The 20039-nt window shown below is 39.4% G+C and overlaps 1 protein-coding gene across 1 annotated transcript in view; it reads right to left on the reverse strand.

Annotated features, from left to right (window-relative positions):
• LOC115820920 (NACHT, LRR and PYD domains-containing protein 12-like) overlaps nucleotides 1-19529 on the reverse strand; it is a 23910-nt gene extending 4381 nt beyond the window's left edge. Inside the window, exons 1-6 of the mRNA XM_030784631.1 lie at nucleotides 19222-19529; nucleotides 16853-16854; nucleotides 14713-16504; nucleotides 12241-12417; nucleotides 3841-4014; nucleotides 1-3 (exon numbers count right to left, since the gene is read on the reverse strand). The exon at nucleotides 1-3 is cut by the window's left edge and continues 171 nt beyond it. Of these exons, the coding sequence (XP_030640491.1) occupies nucleotides 1-3; nucleotides 3841-4014; nucleotides 12241-12417; nucleotides 14713-16504; nucleotides 16853-16854; nucleotides 19222-19529 (2456 nt within the window). The remainder of the gene's footprint in view (nucleotides 4-3840; nucleotides 4015-12240; nucleotides 12418-14712; nucleotides 16505-16852; nucleotides 16855-19221) is intronic.
• Between the last annotated feature and the right edge of the window lie 510 nt (nucleotides 19530-20039).

Here is a 20039-nt window from a genome sequence, read left to right on the forward strand (position 1 = left end):
AGTCTGGGGGGAGAGAGAGAGAGGGGAGGGGGATGGAATGGAGGGAGAGGTACAGAGGCAGATGGAGGGAGAGGAAGAGAGAGAGAGAGATAGAGGCAGAAAGGCTTAAAATGTAACTACATCTCCTACATTACTCTTCATATACAGATTACGATTTTGGGACTGGAAGTTTCAATGATCCTGTTCTCAACACTACAGTCCACAGAGACCAATGATAAACACAGAAATAATTACATATTCAGAGTCATATTCAGATAAACAGGTAACAGTATGTAAACAAAATGACTTGGTAATGACACACAGACTAGTTATAAAATAATCACCTTCAGATCCAACCATGTTCCATCAAAAACACAAAAAGAAATAATTTATGAATTCTCAAAATTATGTGCAAGTGAAGCATTAGGCAAATTATAACAGATTAACACCTTTAAAACAGCTGAAAATGGAAACGCTGTGTCTGGAAAGAGAATCCCCTCGCATGCTACAGCTAATGTGTCAAAGGCTAATTAAAAAACATTGGAACACACATCTAAAGGGATAAATGTAAAGTTTTTGCATCAAGTCCGTTTCTTGCCTATTTTTCCTTTCTTTAATTCCTTACTTCTTTTAATAGAAACATATTGGACCACATATTTGAAGAATTCCCATTTTTTCTATAGTCATTGCCACCATTGAGAATTCCCTCAGTTTTTTAAAAGTGTCATTGAATGAGTTGTTATAGAAAAGAGAATTGCTGAATTTCCAATACCCTTGCACACCACAGGTCTTATGGGTAGCACCTAGTTTCAAAATTATTTGCTGACGGTCTGATAATAGGGCATAAAAATGGTTAACTTCTTTCACAAACTGAAGGGTAGAGGAAGATTAAAAATAGATCAATTCTTGATTTTAAAGTTAGTCTTCTGTTACACCAAGTGAATTCTTTTGTGCTAGGGTTGAAGAGAAGCCATGCATCAGTCAAAGAAAGGTTGGAGCAGAGCAACAAAATAAGGTTACTGCTCTCTGAAGCTTGGTTTAGCCTGGGAGGATGTCACAGCCTGCAACTTGTTTTGCTTTTGTTTTGAAATGTCTTGTGTTCCTATTCCATGTCTGTCTCCGCCCCTCACCTGATTCTGTTTATTCTATTTATTAACCTCGTTTACCCCATTAAGTTCCACCAATCATGTTTGTCCAGTTTGGTTCTCCTCTTGTATTTAAGCCCTTGTGTTTGACCTGTCTGTGGTCTATCGTTGTTTGTGTTCATTTGAAGACACTGTTTGGCTGCACTGTTTATATCCAGTTTTGGTTCCTGTTTGCACCTGTTTATTTGTCTACATTTTGTAAGTAAAGTCCTCCTTTTTTGTTACTACCGTCACTGTGTCTTGCGTTTGGGTCCAGCTCCACTGCATGGCTGACAGAGGGTATCTATTCCTCATATCATCAGGACATTATTAAAGTCACCCCAAAGAATTATAGATGAACTTTGGTACTTATTGTTTAGTTCCTTCAATTTGGATATTATTTCATTAAATAAGACGTTGTTAGAAGCATGGGAATGAAACTTGTATATACTACAAACAATAAATATAGCATTGTCTTGTGTAATTATCAGTGCAATCCATCTACCATCACTAGAAGGCACTGTTTCAAGAATATCCCCTTTAAATTTGTGTAAAAAAAATTCCAACCCCAGCTTGAATGATCAGTACCATGGCTAAAATGAGCTAGGTTACCCCACTGTGTTTTCCAGAATGTTTTATCTGATTCACAACAATGGGTGTCCTGAAGTGAAATGAAATCAGCCTCAGTCCTCTAGCATAACAAAAAGACTGCTCTCCTCTTAGTAATATCCCTGACATTTAAAGACATAACATTAAGAGAATTAAATGTAAAAACCATAGAGAAAAAAGACTTAAGAGGTTTACCTGTAAACCAATTGAACACCAGAAAACCTTGAAATGTGCTGAAAGAATACCACCGAGAATGAGGTGGTGATTAACACCCATTTGAATTGGCTTAACACATAGTAACAGAGAAGGCAGTTCTGAAACCTTAACTATTGTGGATTCAAAATAAAAATAACTTGGGTGTTTTTCCATTTGAGGACAAAAGGAATGCAGAAAGTTGCTTTCTTCCCCTCTTCCGTTGCTTTCTTCAAGGGCCAAAGCTTCTCTCTTGCTGCTTTATCCTCTGGGGGCAGTGCTTCTGTGATCCTTAGCTTGTTGTCAAGAAGAAACTTAGAGCCTTTTGCCTCCTTCCAGATAGCAACACAATGATGTCGCATTGTAAACAGTACAACGGTGGATCTACTTGAGCTTTGTTGTTGTCATTGCCCGATGCGATGTACGTTGTCAACCCCCTCCTTCAGACTGTCATGTATTTTGTCAGCCATTTTCCATAGGATATCAATGATCCTGCTCCTGATGTCTTCTCCCTCTTCCTCCCTCTCGCCATAAATCTTCAGAGACCACCTTCAGCTATAACACTGACAGTCAGCGATAACTGCCTTCAGAGTCTTATTTTCTGCTTGTAATTAATAAATTTCATTTCATTGCTTCCAGTGTTTGCTTCTGTTGATTAACATCCAAAGTAAGCTGCTGTAAAGGTTAGCTTCTCCATCTATTTTGACGTTGATGTTTTTTCTTTGGGGGAGGTTTTCTGGAAAGTCTCAGCATGTTTTTCCGATGGGACATGAATTGCTTCTCTAATTTCAGCATTTTTTCTGCCGTTATGCTTTGCCTTTTTTGTTGGAGGTTTCAAGGGAGTCTGGGAGTGAAAACACGATGTCATCAGATTGGAAGTCTGGGTTAGCTTCAAACCAATTAACATCTTCTATTTGATTCAGCGGTCACTTGTGCACTGCCTTATACTAATTTTTAAAGTCGCATCAGTTGTTTAATCGCAAACACTCTGAATTACACTACAGAGTGAAGAACACATGCCCTCCTATATCGGCGCCATCTTGGCCCCATTCAAGAAGTTGTCTGAATCGCTAGTATTTCCTGATTTCAGTGCGCTCCGGCAAAAACAAGATTTACCTCAAACTTTTCGTGCACACTGGCTGTTTTGGCGGACTTTAGAAATTAGTCCCTCTTTTCTATTGGCTACTTGGTTGCCAAGCAATGACAGCCTTGAAACTTTTATTCTTATTTTCACTGATGTAGTTACGACTTGGTTATGTTTTAGCATCAAATAAGTTTAATTATTTGAGTGAACCAATCAGGAAACAGAAGACGGAGTGCTGCGAACTGTGAAGTTAGATCCCCTATGGCACACCACGAAGCCAGGGTAAGTTTCTTCCAGAACTTTGTTTTGGTAGAATAGTACTGTGAATTTCAGAATATGCCAGAAAAAATGTCTGCATGACCTGTCCTGTGGAACATAAGTTCCTCTTCAGTTCCATTTTGCTACTACACATTGTAAGGAATGTGAGGTTTTGGTGGCATGCTTTTATTTACTCCTTAATCACAGTAAATATTTTCTATGGGTGAAAATTTCAACATAAAAGTTCACATTTTTTCTACAAGTGAAAATATAAATATACAAGTTCAGATTTTGACTTTTACAAGTTCTGAAAAGTTAAGTCTACAAGCTCTCGCATTTTGCAACATATTTGCCTTCATACTGATGGCATCATGGCAACACAAACACTTTAACTGCAAAATGAATATTACAGTTATGTAAACAAAAGCTATGTCATATTTAGGACATCCACTTTTCACTTTGGGACAGTTGAGAGAAACTTTGGCACAGTTTGAGGATGTTTCTGAAAAAGTTAGTCTAGATCCCTGCATAAAACATCAACTCAGACAAAACATACTATTAATATTGTATTTTCAATGACTGACTAACACTGACCTCAGTATCTCTAGTTTACAGTGTGGATTCCTCAGTCCCACACTGATCAGCCTCACTCCTGAATCCTGAAGGTCATTGTTACTCAGGTCCAGTTCTCTCAGGGGACAGTTTACTGACTGCAGAGCTGAGGCTACAGCTTCACAGGACTGTTGAGTGAGTTTACAACCAGTGAGTCTGGAGAGAGAGAGAGAGTGAAATCCAATCATTTCTATTATACTGTTAAGAGAAATAAAGTAGTTGAGCACACTGAAGAACAGCTGGCTGACAGTATTATAGCTAGTATATTAATATGTTTAAAGTCATCATGAATGAAAAGAATTTATATGAATATATATAGGCGCTGTCACTGCCCTCCGCCACGTTTTTGCTTACACAAAACAAACCCATGTTGCATGATGCTCCTGCATCTGGGAAACTGTTTCTAACTTTCGTTAATGTCAGACAGTATTTAATGTGAGTTTTTCAAACCATGGTAATCAGCCACGGTTTTAATGGTAATTAAAATTTGAAACGGTAATACCAGCCGTTGGGAATTTTACCATGATTTACCGTGAAATCAGTAACCATTTCATTCCTAATATACACACAGAGCATGTATGTATAGAAATGTGGAAATATGGAAATGCGCCATCAGGATGGCTGTCATTCTCTGAGCTCTTCCTCAACATTAATTTTTTGTTCATTTATTTGCACTATTTTAAGCAACAATGCTACATTTTTGAATGTTATGATCACCTATGACAGACAGGCTTTGATCGACATCAGGTCTACAATGGATGCACATTTTATAGCCAAGAATTATTCAACAGACACAGCGACCACCTTGGACCACCATTTCTTTAGATTTCAATTATTTAGTCTACCTGCTACACCTTGTAAACAGCACCAGAGAAAGAAGTGGGGCAAAAGAGCTGGAGTTCTGATCCTCTTAATAAAGCTTTTACAGTTATCACAGACACTTTCGGCTTTAACCAATATGTCCCCGAACCCACTCATTTCAATGGCAACACTTTAGATCTTATTCTAGCTCGTGGACTAGATTTCTCTCATGTAGTTGTCTTTCCCTACTCCACTGCCCTCTCAGACCATTTTCTTATCGCTTTCCAGGTAACTCTCCCATTCAGGCCAGTTGTCTCTACCGCGGTTCGTAGCTGCAATCGCATTAATGCTTCTACCACTGCTGCGCTCGCTGACCTGCTTCCTAGTGCTCTCAAGTCTTTCAAAAATCAGCAAGGGTCTTTGAACTACTTGACAGACAGTATAAATTCTACCATCCGTAATGCATTAGACATGGTAGCACCATTAACTATAAAAAAAAAAAATTGGCGCAAATTCTTGACACCTTGGTTTAATAATGAAACCTGCGTACTGAAGCAGGTGTGTAGGAAATTGGAACGAAAATGGCAGGCCACTGAACTAGAGGTCCTCTGCCTCACCTGGCACAAGAGTCTGAGATTATGAATTATGAATGCACTATCTCCACAGCCAGATCTGCTTATTACTCAAATCATTCAGCTCAACAAAAATAATCCCAGGTTCCTTTTTGATAGTGACTTACCCAGAATCACTTCCCTCAATTTAGTTGAATTTTTCTCACAAAAAATAGACTTAATTTGTGCTGATATTCAAATTAGTATATCAAATGAGCCGGCCTGCACGCACTGTACCTGAGATTAATCAGGATGTGCACCCTTTAATGCAATTTAACCCTATCTCGCTAGATGCGTTGTCCAAATAAGTGCACTCATCTAAACCAGCCTGTTGCCTATTTCATCCCCTACCTACTAAACTTTACATAGAGCTTTTCTTGGTCCTTGGCCCAACAACACTTAACCTTCTAAATATGTCACTTAAATCTGGTGTTTTACCCTGCTTTTAAAACGGCCGTGATCAGGCCTTTACTTAAAAAAACGAACCTTGATCCTGAAGCCTTAAAAAAATTATAGGCTAATCTCCCGTTTCTTTCAAAAATACTTGAAAGAATTGTAGTTGCTCAACTTATATTCCATATGTGCTCTAACAGTCTGTTTGAAATATTTCAGTAAGGCTTCAGATCTTTTCACTCTACTGAAACCACACTTACTAGAGTAACTAATGATCTTTTATGAGCCGTGAACACTGGTGCTACCTATGTTCTTATCCTACTTGATCTGAGTGCAGGATTTGACACGTTCGATCACACCATATTGTTAAAATACCTGGAAAATCAAATTGGTATTCATGGCCTGGCACTCTCTTGGTTTAAATCTTATCTCTCAGAGAGAAAGCAGTGTGTCCACTATAATAACGTGACCTTACCGTGAGCTTAACTATGGTGTTCCTCAGGGGTCAGTCTCTTATTCTCCATTTACATGCTCCCTTTGGCTGACATTATGTGTAGTTACAACATTAACTTCTATTGTTATGCTGATGATATTCATATTTTCTTACCTATCAAGCACAATGACTTCTCTGATTTGGCTAACCTTGATTTGGCTAACCTTGAGGCGTGTCTTTGTGCTATTAAGGGTTGGATGTCTTCAAATGTCCTGATGCTTAACTCAGGGAAGACAGAAATGCTGGTCATTGGTCCCCCTGCACATAGGCATCTTTTTAGTGATCTTGTGCTAAATTTTGACAACCATATCATCTCTCAAAATTCTGCAGCTAAAAACCTTGGTGTGATTTGACTCTAGTCTCTCACCAGTCACTCGTATCAAAAACACAACTAAAACTACCTTCAATCACCTCAATAATATTGCTATAATTAGGTCCTTTCTAAATGTGGCTGATGCAGAAACCATTGTTTGCCTCGATTACTGCAGTGTTTTATACTCTGGTCTGCCTGCCTCTATTACCAAAAGTCTTCAGCTGGTCCAGAATGCTGCTGCCAGAATCCTGACCAGAACAAGGAAGTTTGACCACATTACACCTACTGTTCCTACTGTCTGTGCAAATGCAAACAGAAAAAAAGCCGTAGAATGTATGTAGTTCTAGGGGAAGCTCCTCAGGGGGTAGTTCCTATCAAATGAGACCCTAGAACTGTTCGATCTGAAAGCGCCTAATAAGTGACTTCTTTAAAAAATGAGGAGGGTGACACAATGACATAATGGTTAAATATGAACAATTAAAATGTATACCCACTTTGGAGTACAGAAAAATATAAACAAACTGAACTTTCAAGAAGCCCTCCACTAATATAGCTACTTAGATGCCTCTCTGAAAACTCTCCCGTCCTGTCTTCTGCCTTACACTGGGTTACAGCAAGATAACACAGCAAGATTTCAGCATAGTAGTTGTTGCGTTTTCTGTTCTGTTTTCCATCTCAATAAAACATCACGCAGAAAATGTAGAGTCTATTTTATTCTCTCCCTCATGTCACTTACACGCAGTACAAAGCAATTATCAGTGGTCACTCCACTTTTATAGTCAACGTCACAAAAGGACGTATTGTACCTAATACATGCGAACAACAAAAACGTGGTCGTAAACTATATAACATTGTGTACATATAGTGCAAAGGAATTATGTCTTACAATTTAACAAACAAAACAACAAATGCTGCGGCTGATGAGATCATATAATGTAACACCCCCACTTGTTCTCATCATCTTAAGCCAATTTCACAATGAAAGTACAATTTAGTTTCCAAAGAAAAATCTTTTAAACTTAATCATTTTAATCTTTGCTACAGGTCTTGTCAATATGTCTGCAACCATGTCTTCTGATGGGCAGTAAACAATGTCTATTTTACCCTCACTGAGTGCACTACGAATGAAATGATATTTCACATCAATGTGCTTGGACCTCTGTCTGTTCACTGGGTTTTTGCTCAGTGCAATGGCCCCCTGATTGTCTCCATGGATCTTGGTGCAGTTGTAAACTTTATTATCCATGCCATTTAGCAGTTGGGTTAGATACATGCTTTCCTGAGTAGTGGTTGCAAGGCCAATGTATTCAGCTTCACAAGTAGATAGTGCCACTGTCGGTTGCCTCTTTGACTTCCAGGAAATAACAGGGCCCTGTTTGGTCAGGCTAAAACAATATCCTGTAGTGCTACGTCTGTCTTCCAAAGACGATGCCCAATCAGAATCACTGAATGCTATTAAATTCAAGTCTTCATCAGATTTCTTGAAGCACAACTCGTAGTCAATAGTACCCTTCAAGTATCTCAAGACATGTTTAGCAGCCACCATGTGCCCTGCTTTAGGTTTTGCCAGTGTTTGTGACAATTTGCTAACAACCCAACTAATATCTGGTCTGGTACAAGTCATGGCATAAATCAGACTACCTACAATCTCACGATATTCTTTATGATCAACAACATCATTTCCGTCGTCCTCCAATTTTAGCTCACAAGGGGTGGATCTAGGCTTGCAGTTTGACATTCCAAATTTTTCAAGTACCTTTAGAATGTACCTTTTCTGATTCATTTTAATTTCCTCTCCCTTTTGTTCAAACTGAATGCCCAAGAAATATGATATCTTTCCCAAATCCTTCATGTTAAATTGAGACTCCATGGTGTTTTTGAATCTGCTGAGCAAATCATTATTGCTGGCTGCAATGATTAAATCATCTACCCAGATGACTACAACAATTGTCTCATTGCCTATCTGCTTCCTATATACACAGTGGTCAGACAGATTTCTCACAAAGTCGTTCTGCTCTAGGTGATCATGTAAAAGTTTGTACCAATTTCTCCCGGATTGCTTCAGGCCATAAAGGGATTTCTTTAACTTGCATACTAGTTTCTCCCCTTTCTCTGATGTCTCTTCAAAACCTTCTGGTTGTTCTAAGAAAATTTCTGTATCTATTGGAGCATGCAAGTACGCCGTTTTGACATCCATCTGATGAACAATGAGATCATTTTGCACTGCTATCTGCATCAGTGCCCGTACTGAAGTAATGTTTGCTGTTGGGGCAAACGTCTCATGGTAGTCTATGCCTTCTATCTGGTTGTATCCCTTAGCAACATATCTAGCTTTAAAGATTTTCCCACCTTCATCATTTTCTTTAATGACATAGACCCATCTACCCCCCACTGTTTTCCTACCCTCAGGTAAAGTAGTCAGTTCAAATGTGTCATTCTCTTTAAGTGAACGGAGTTCTTCCGTCATAGCGCGTTCCCATCTGGGCGCCTCGGGTGACATCAGGGCTTCTCTATAGGTTTGGGGAATTCCACACACCGCCCTATAACAATAATCAACACTTGCATGCGTTACATCGTCATCCTCAAAATCTGGTAGATAATCATCTAAGTATTTTGGGGTTCTTTTATCTCTTCTTGGGTAGCACTTGTTCTTAACATGGCTAGATTTTGGATGTGCAATGTTTTTGTTCCCATCTCGGACTACGCTCTCTATAGTTTCATCATGTTGTGACACGTCTGTATTATCTGCGTTCTCATTCTCCTCACTCCCATCTAGGACCTGGTCCTCTGTGCTATCCTCACTTTGAGGTGCATCAACACTCTTCTCACTACCAGACCTTCCACCTTCGTATCCCTGGATTTCTGAATCACATTCATCAGTTTGTGTCTGTTGCTCAACATTGTTTCTTGTAATGAATTTCACCAGCCTGTGCTTTGACACCCTTTTTGTATGTGGGTTGTAGATCAGATAAGCTGGACTGTTCTTACTGTACCCAACAAACATGCCTTTCTCACCTCTGGGGTCTAGCTTCTTATGATTATGTTTGTATGCATAACATTCTGATCCAAACACCCACATTTTTGACAGATTTGGCTTTCTACCTGTTAACATGAAATATGGGGTATTTTCAGTCCTGTTATTGTAACATCTGTTGCGGATATGAGCTGCGTTTTGAACTGCATAAGGCCACAATACCTTTGGTAATCCCTTCTCTAACAGTAGACACCTCCCCATTTCAAAGAGGGTCCTCCACTGTCTCTCAGCTGTACCATTTTGATGGGGAGAGAAAGGGGATGATGTCTCATGTCTTATACCTCTATCCCTTAAAAGTGACTGAAAAGCATCGCCTGTGTATTCCGTGCCATTGTCCGATCTGATGCACTTAACTTTACCGTATGGTGCGCTATCTGCCAGGAACTTCTTTGTTGCCAATGTCGCATCACTTTTGTTTTTAAGGAAGTATACAGACACTGCCCCTGAGAAATCATCTGTAAATAAAATTGCATACTTATGCCCATCTAGACCAGTTGGCTCAATGGGGCCTGCTAAGTCGGTATGTACCAATTCCAGAGGTTCAGTAGCTTTTGCATCAGGTCTCCTATTTCTGTTGTTGGAGAATTTTCCCTCAGTGCAGACACTACAATCTACTTTTGTGTTCCCTGTGATCTTCATACCCTCGACCACACTGGGTAATTTTAACACATCAGCCATGTTACAGTGTCCCAGAATTTCGTGCCATGTTTTGACATCGCAGGTTAAATTTACTCTGTCACTGGACCTTATATCATTAACTGAATCATCAACACATTGTTCCTTGTTATTTACCATTTTCACATAATACAGCCTCTCATGCTCCTCTATGCGGAAAATGGTCCCATCTCTGTGTATGAGTTCATTCTGTCCCTCCTGGAAGGTCAATTTAGCTCCATCAGCAGCGAGCGCTTTCACAGAGACTATGCTCTGTGGATACGACGGTATGAATAAAGCTTTTCTCAATATGATCTTTGTGCTTCTGCCTTCTAAGTCCCGTAGAAACACCTCCGCGTCGCCACGTTTCAACGCCACGTTGTTCATCCTTGTTCCATCAGCCAGCTCCATGTAGTGCAACTTTGGGTTAAAAGTCTCATCAAATCTTATGAACTTATCTTTCTCCGTTATGATGTGGGATGTCGCTCCACAATCGACCATTAGTCCGTTTCTTTTAATAATGTTCGGGAGGAAACTCTGTCTAACCTTGAATACAAATGTTTCTTCTTCAACACCGTCTTCTTGCGATTCTGCAGTTTGTTTTGCGTCATCTTTATACTTGCTTTTTCTCCTGCATGTCTCGTCGCTGTGTGTTGAGCTTCTATGGTAACTGCACCACTTCGTGGCTCCTTTTTGGCGGCAATCTCTTGCAATATGGCCACGATTTCCGCATCCGTAGCAGATCACAGATGATATATCAACTTTCATTACATTGTCCGATTTTGTTTTCGTGCCGAACTTCTCCGTCTCCTCATAGCTTCTTAGTTTACTTTTGAATTGGGCAAACGTTAATTCCTCGCTGTTCTGTGATGTATGTATAGCGAAAGGTTTGTATGATTCTGGAAGGCCCTTCAGAATCATGGCTATAATAAGCCCGTCGCTAATTACTTCCTTTGCATTTCTTAGGGATGTTACCGCCTTTTCAGCTCGGATGATATAGTCGGTCACAGATTCGTCAGACTCTTTCTGTAATGAAGTTAGTTCTGTGTAGAGGGCTATAATTCTGGGCTTACCCTGGCTGGCGTAATGACTCCGTAGTATTTGTAGGGCTTTTCTGCCGTCATCTGCCGCCTCTCTCATCACTAACGACAAACTTTTGTCATCCAGGAATTGGGTTAATTCAGCATAGCATTCTTCGTTCTTTTCTGGGTCTGGCTCGGCGGTGGAGAGTATTGTGTCCTTTAAGCCCATTATCCTCAGGTGGCTAAGAAATTTCACTTCCCAAAGTTCGTAATTGTTTTCATCACCGTCGAAAACTAACCTCTGCCATCTTCCTCCTGTATCACGCCTGGGCCCATAACCTGTTGCGTTTTCTGTTCTGTTTTCCATCTCAATAAAACATCACGCAGAAAATGTAGAGTCTATTTTATTCTCTCCCTCATGTCACTTACACGCAGTACAAAGCAATTATCAGTGGTCACTCCACTTTTATAGTCAACGTCACAAAAGGACGTATTGTACCTAATACATGCGAACAACAAAAACGTGGTCGTAAACTATATAACATTGTGTACATATAGTGCAAAGGAATTATGTCTTACAATTTAACAAACAAAACAACAAATGCTGCGGCTGATGAGATCATATAATGTAACAGTAGTCAACATAACGAGAGGTCATTTTGATCCAGACAACACAGTAAAATACACGTGAGAGTCAATGTGAGAAAATATTGATTTAAGATGTGTGGGGAGAAAATTGATGTACACACTGACTCTGAATCACTGGGAGCGTCTGTAGGTAACTGTACAAAGAATTCTGGAATTCTTGCAAGGTTAGCTTCTTGATTGGTAACACTCATTTCCCACAGTTAGCTACTTAGCAAGCGAAGTTAAAACTTCTTTAACTGACACACAGACAAGTGGAAGTATTCCAATGGCAAAATTCATTTCAGTTGAAACAAAACTGAATTTGTAATTAATAATATGCATTAAATCTTGGATGATCTTCACATCCACTCTTGAATAAAGCCAGTCTTATTGTTCTCAAGTTTACATTCCACAGGCTATTTACTAGTACTGACCTCAGTATCTCCAGTTTACAGTGTGGATTCTTCAGTCCCACACAAAGCTGTTTCACTCCTGGATCCTGGAGGTGATTGTTACTCATGTCCAGCTCTCTCAGGGGACAGTTTACTGACTGTAGAATTGTGGTGGCTATAGCTTCACAGGATTGTTCAGTGAGATTACAACCAGCAAGTCTGGAGTGAGTAAAAGAGAGAGAGAGAGAGGCAGATGGTTGCTTTGCTAATTGATATGCTCAATAGATCTAAAGAGAGAGAAACAATTACAGTTCATGAAAAAATACTTTAAAATGAAATATTCCTCTGTCTGTTAGTTACTGTATTACAAGTCTTTTATTTACAGTCTTTCTCGATTGCTTAAACACAAAACTGGTTCCTTTAGCACGAAAACCCATACCCTTACGTCATTCCCAAAAACACACACATTTCCCAAAGCCGTAAACATTATTTACCTGTTTCCACACGTTTCAATATTCAAAGCTTTTTGCAAAACCTTACACAAAAGTGGCTAAATGAATCATTCATTACACTATGTTGTTCATTCAGCAAAGATATGCTCTCAATTTAATTAACTGAAGTCATCACAGCCTAAACTCAAAGAGCACACCCTTCTCCAGGTGCAAACACTATGCCTCAATTTTTAACACAACAATCAGAATTGCAGGATCAATAAATAGTTTTTTGACTTCTCTAGAGAATCTTTGAGCTGGATGCCAGGGCTGACCCACATGAGTTCATCTTCATTGACGAGGCAGGGTTCAACCTAACAAAAAGGCGCAAAAGGGGGCACAACATCATTGATCACCATGCCATCATACAAGTTCCTGGCCAGAGGGGAGGCAACATCACCCTATGTGCAGCCATCAGCAATCGTGGCGTCCTCCACCGCCATGTCACAGTGGGTCCATACAACACGGCACAACTCCTTCAATTTCTAGATCACCTGCACAATGACACTATTCAACAGGAACGGGAGCTAGGGCAACCAGAGCAAGCCCAATATGTTGTCATTTAGGATGACGAATTTCCATCGGGCTGCTCTGGTTTGCGCCTGGTTCAATGACCACCCCAGGTTCACCATTCTTTTTTTTCCAGCATATTCCCCATTTCTGAATCCAATTGGGTAATTTCTCTCAGCATGGTGGTGGACAGTGTATGACCGCAACCCCTACGCACAGCAAAACTTCCTGGAGGCAACGGTGGACGCTTGTGATGATCTGTCTGTGGAGTCTATCCAGGGTTTTCTAAGGTACACAAGGGCATTTTTCCCATGCTGCCTGGCAAGAGCAAATATAATGTGTGATGTTGATGAGATATTATGGCATGACCCAGACCTGAGATGAGATGATGAGAATGCTAATGCTGATGCCAATACTGATGCTGACTGACCTGTACATTTTGCTGCATTTGGAAATAAAGCTTTTGAAAATTGGGTATTTCACTGTGCATGGAGTCTTCCTTACATGTTTTGTCAGTGTGATATTTCAAAGGTCTGCTTTTTTGACCCAAACGGCATATATAGTAGTATTCCACTAATGTAAGAGGTAGTTATTACAGTACTGTTTGGAATCCCTCTCACCAGGGTGTTTCTGAAAGGGTTATCTGGATAGTCAGTGCTGTAATTTTACAAAGTTCCAAAATATTTCTCTGAAAACCTATTCTAAACATTTTGGTAGCAGTGTTTTGAATTAATCCCTCCAGTGTGTAGCAGACAGTCATGTAGTCCATGTTTTTGACAGCTTGTGTGTGTTGTCTGAGGGGAAAGTTTGAATTGGAACCAGAAGTTAGATGTTTGCACCGTTGGGTGTGCGTTTTCAAAATTGTGCATGAAGATTTGAGAAAATGGTGAATTGTTCCAGGAATTCTATCTAAGCAACTGAGAAAGTGTAAACAATCAGTGCAAATACGGTGCAAAAGACCCTGTCACAAAGCCTATTACATCATAATACACAGCCAAAAAGTCCATCTTATTCTCATTTTTGTATCCTCCATTTACATATGTTCTCTCTCTTAAACTTGTTCTTAATGCCAAGATTTTGTAAAAACCTTTTAGCTTATAAACCTATATGTGGGTACTAACAGATAAACCATACAGTATAAGGGAAAAGTCATAGGCAAACATGATTCAGAGGGCAATACGTTGCAAAGACAGATAAATATTGTATTCAATAGAATCAAGAAAATAAAAGTAAAAAAAATAAAAGTGAAAAAGCAGTTTGTATCCCATTGTTTTGATTCACAAATTATCTTCCATATTTCCCATTGCTCAAATATCCTTTAATTGAAAAACTCTCACATGGCTACAAGCATATTTCTCATTTGGATGTTACATAAGCGGCCAAATCCTTGCCCTCTGATGCAGTCCTGCCAGTCCTTCTCTCTGGAAGGAAACAAGTGGGCAAGTTCTGCCACTGTAGATTAGAGTACACGTTATTAACCAAAGTAACTGCACCACTAAACTATTATACTTACATAGCCCGTTTGGTGTTTTTCAGCACTGTAAGAAGTCTCTTCAACCCTTCATCTGATCCTCTGTATTTCTTCAGCTCAAACTTTTCTTGAGTCTCCTCTGACATCAGCAGCACAAAGACTAGAGCTGACCACTGTGCAGATGACAGTTTCTCTGTTGAGAGACGTCCTGAGCCCAAGTAATTTTGAATTTCATCTACAACAGAATCATCCTTCAATTCATTCAGACAGTAGAGGAGATTGATGCTCCTCTCTGATGAGATGTTCTTGTTGAGTGTCTTCTTGATGTAGTCGACTGTTTTCTTCACACTCACTGCTCTGACCACTTTTTGTGGCAGTAAGTCTTTCAGGAGTCTCTGATTGGACTCCAGTGACAGGCCAAGAAGGAAGCGGAGGAAAAGGTCCAGGTGTCCATTCTCACTCTCTAAGGCCTTACCTACAGCAGATTCATAGAAATCTTGTGTGCTCTTAAACCGCCATTTAATTCTGTTTGCCACTGTGTTGGGATAAAGTGGATTCTTTTTCTTGATATGATGTGAGAGAAACACATAGACGGCAGCAAGGAATTCTTGAACACTCAGATGCACAAAGCTGAACACCATCCTCTCAGAGGCTCCCTGCTCTCGACTGAATATCTGTGTGCAAACTCCTGAGTGCACTGAACCCTCACTGACATCAATGCTACACTCTCTCAGGTCTTCCTCATAGAATATCAGATTACCCTTCTCCAGCTGAAGGAAGGCAAACTTTCCAAGCTTCATAATGGTGTGTTCAGCCTTATTTTTTTTTCTCATTTGATTCATGTTCTCAGCCTCGTTTTTCTCTTTCATTCGATTTCTTTGGAAAATTAGAAACTGTGTGTACATCCCAGTCAGAGTTGCAGGGAGTTCTTCACTAGTGTCTTTAGCTAGCATTGGCTGAAGCACAGTGGCTGATATCCAACAGAAGACTGGTATGTGACACATGATGTGGAGGCTCCTTGATTTCTTTACATGTGAGATCATATTTTTGGCCATATCCTGGTCCTTGTCATTGTACCTCCTAAAGTACTCTTCCTTTTGTTCATTACTGAATCCTCGTACTTCGGTCACCTGGTCAATGTAGCCTCGAGGGATCTGATGGGCTGCTGCTGGTCTGGAGGTTATCCAGATGAGAGCAGAGGGAAGCAGATTTGCTTTGATTAAATTGCTTATTAGCAGTCCCACTGAGGATTTCTCATCCATGCTTTTCAGTTTGTGTCTCTGGTTAAAGTTAAGAGGGAAACGGCACTCGTCCAGTCCATCAAAAATGAACATAACTTTACCATCACCATCAGGTGGAGATCTCAATTCAACAGAATCTTCAAAATGTTCATGAAGCAGCTCAATCAGGCTGTATTTTTTGTCTTTCACGGAATTCAGCTCTCTAAAGGGAAGTGGAAAAATAAAATTTATGTCCTGGTTGGTCCTTCCCTCTGCCCAGTCCAGTATGAATTTGTTCACTGAGACAGTTTTCCCTACTCCTGCAATTCCCATAGTCAGCACTTTTCTGTTTCTTCGACTTGGATCAGGTGGGCCTTTGAAAATGTCACTGCATGTGATTGGAGTTTCCTCTGAGGTAAATCTCCTTGTTGATGCCTCAGCCTGCATAATCTCATGTTCATGAATGACTCCTCCAGTCTCATCCTCCACTATGTAGAGATCAGTGTAGATATCATTCAGGAACTTTTTATGGCCTCTCACTGATGTTCCATCCAAAATCCGCTGATATTTCTGTTTCAGGCTGAACTTCATTTTGATACTGACAGCTTCATAATCTGGTATAACTGAGTCAAAGGAAATTTAAAATTTAGAAATCAGAACACACTGGCTTGCTAAACACATACATATGTTTAAAATATGCAGTCACGTTTTCATTATTCTGTGTTAAAGTGATTTCATCTGATCACGAAACTGACTGGTATAAGTACCATACTTTTGTCTTTGATTGCTTTTTCTCAGTTGTGGGAGGAAGGAAGGGAAAGAGACAGTGTCTCAAAAACCCCTGGTGGCAACTGATCTACTCATCAAATTTACTGCAGTTAAACTATCACCATTGGTGGTTATAGGACTTAAACAGGACAAAACCAAGCAACCAGAAAGTAAATAGAGGATTAAACACTGACCACTAGAGGGGGGAAACGAGATGAACCAAGGAAACGGAGAGGAACAGACAGGAGCAGGGCGTGACAAATATCTAACATGAAATCAAGTATTCCAATAAAATGAAGATTTTTCAAAACAAGATAAATACTTTAAAGTCAAAATGCACAATATGATATGGCATTTAACATGCTGATCTTCCATGAAGATTGTAGTGGTAACATCTGGCAATGAAGTTCATTCACTTTTTGATTATATACAACCAGTATTTGAATGTGTGATCCAAAGACCAAACTGGAATAATCTCCCCACATCTGCGTCTGAGAACCGCATGGGACTGATCCTGAACAAAAACTGATTTTTGCAATGACAAGTTAGTTCATAGCCTTCAAAATGCGATTTCTTTTGTCTGAGTGAAGTTAACCAAACCTTTGTTCTGAGCTGAGATGTTTGTCTGGATTGAAGTGGACTCAGCTGGAGTAACTGTACTGTTCTGAATAGGTCCTTCTTCAGATTTCAGTCCCACAGTAAGGCAAAAAGATTCTTACAGAAAGAAGAGGAGAGGGAAAAAGGGAATCGTATCGTCATGCTTACCATTTTTTTTTATCTAATCTCATACATTGTTTCGAATTTGTGTATGTTTAGATAATTAAAATGAACATGGTGTAAAAAGCTACTGACTGTACATGACACACATAAGAAATATATTAACTAGACCCCAACCGATATATCGGCGTGCCGATATTATCAGCCGACATGAGCTATTTGCAGATAAATCTGTATCGGCGTTTATAACGGCTGATAAATGACAACTGAAAAAGAAATGGAGAGATGGTCCTATCATTTCTCCCTTCTCCGTTCTAAAAATTTTCTGGCAGCATCGCTTACAGCAGCTTATAATGCTATCCATTGCTAAGTGAGATTACCCACAAAGCTAGCTAATGCCATGTTTATCAGTGGAAGAACACCAGTGTTAATGTGCGGTTAAAGCATAGCATTTATCTTTTTCTGCCTAAATGAAGCAATGGTAAATATATCTGTGACTCGTATGTCTGTAGTAACAGTCAGTGTATTGTAAATTATTAAACCAGAGGGAACACGTAAATAAACATGAGCTGAACAAGTATCTAACATGTCTTGGTAGCCAAACAAAGTTATCTAGCTCCCCTTTCAAATGTGTAGTGTGAAATCCCAAAGTCACAAGTCCTCGCTGCAGACAGTCATGTAGTATTAGATGCATTCTACAGCAGAGTTTACTCTAGGTCACTATCAGTTTACTGCATAGTCAAAGATGACATGTTTTAGATGGCGCCAAATGGTGGTTGAAAAATGGTTTATCGTAGCTTGCACTGGACAGAACAAAAAGTAAAAAAAAAAAAAAAAAAAAAAATTTGTATTTTTATACATTTGACTTTTATTTATCAGAACTGTTCATTTACTGTTCAGTAATATTTATGGCAATAAAGCAAGTTTTTTTTTTTTTTAACTGCATTATGTCTCGTTATTTTGGTGAGGATTCTAAAATAACTACACATAACAAATGTTAGGGTAAATCTCAGTTTATGTTACGGGTTTCTGAAAAAAAATAAAATATATCGAAATCGGTATCGGTCTTGAAAATCCTGAACTGGTCGGGCTCTTATATTAACACATAAAAAAAACACAGCTTAAATTGCAAGAAACATTCAGCTTTTCTGTAGTTACTTGTCTGGGCCTGATGAAGTGAATAAAATTGTCACTACATGTATAGATTCAGTTACATGGCATGTGCCCTTAATCAGCCAGCTCAATGTAAGGAGTTGGTTTTAGGTCACATGTCTGCTGCATGTGATCTAAAACCAAAGTGATCAGTCCAGGGAAAATAAGAAGCAAGTAAGTTGCTCTGAGAGCTCGACATGAATCTGTAGATTGCCAACAGAATTTCTCATCCTTTGTACTAATTTTGGAATTTTGACCACAATGAGAGATCCCCTGCTATTAGCACGATATTTTCTAGGATCATCAGTCAAAAGCTTCATGCATAAATTGTAATTTCAACTTTGTGTACTTTGAAAATTAAATTCTGCCCGTCAACAGGAGCATATACTCTTGGTTGTATCCAAAGAGCCATAAATGAAACTTTCATTTAGCAATGTGTCTTCTTCCATTGTATCATGAAGAGATGCAACTCTAACAAAACACAGTTACTGAACACAGTTGCACTGGTCAAACTGAGGTAACTATCTCAGATGTTTCAGTGAATACTGTAATGCTGTGTGTTATGTGGTGAAGCCTAGTGCTCCATCTCCATTAATGATACCTGCATATGTAGCCACCTCATTCAAAAACTGTTTCATGCATTTCCTTTAATCACAGAAGGTAACATCTTAACTTTGACACCCCTAACATAAACATATGTGTTGTAAATGTCATGTGAGCTGTATTACCTTCCTTATGTTTATTCTCTAACTTTTCAGCCAGGTTATTCTGCTCCATCTTCTTCAGGATGATCAGTGTGATGTCCACAGCACCTCTTGGTTTGTATCTCTCCACCATCTTATCCACCGTGTCCTGTACATCAGCATTCTCCAGCTGAGACTTTGGGATGTGAGAGAAGCCTTCTAGTGCATTTTCTGTTGTCAGGTACCATTGAAACCTCTTCAGTTCTGCTCTCTCCAGCTCTTCCAGAATAACCAGCAGGATCTGTGGAACAGCTGGCATCTTGAATCACTTGGGAGCATGTGAAGAGTGAGATTAGACATTATTATGACATAATACTCAACTCAAAGACCACATTTAAACTGCTTTTATTACTGTTTTACCAGTGCAAGTGTAGCAGAGCAGCATTTTGCACTAGTTTATCCTGATCAGGTATTTTATTTTCACATCCCAAATGTATTTACTGGATTTCATACAGAGGTAAAAGGATTTATTTGTTGTACCCTGTATGGCCTTCATATTATTTCATACGGTCACTGTCAGTGCACTTCTATAACATGTAAATGCAATAATTTCTTTACTTTAAGCAGAGAGCAGCGGTTTAAAGGGTCAGTTAAAAAGTGTTTTTAGCTTTGCCATGGGGTAAAGTAAGTGTGATCCCATTTTCCCTCCTCTTTACCATCTTCACTTTTATGATGAACTATACATCATTGTAGCGATGCAAATTTTGGTTTTGTTGTGAATCTTCTTCCATAAGACATACTGCTGTCATGAATAGAGGAGGAGACTGGA

This window comes from Chanos chanos, chromosome 9, assembly GCF_902362185.1.
Source record: "Chanos chanos chromosome 9, fChaCha1.1, whole genome shotgun sequence".
In the NCBI taxonomy this organism is placed as follows: domain Eukaryota; kingdom Metazoa; phylum Chordata; class Actinopteri; order Gonorynchiformes; family Chanidae; genus Chanos; species Chanos chanos.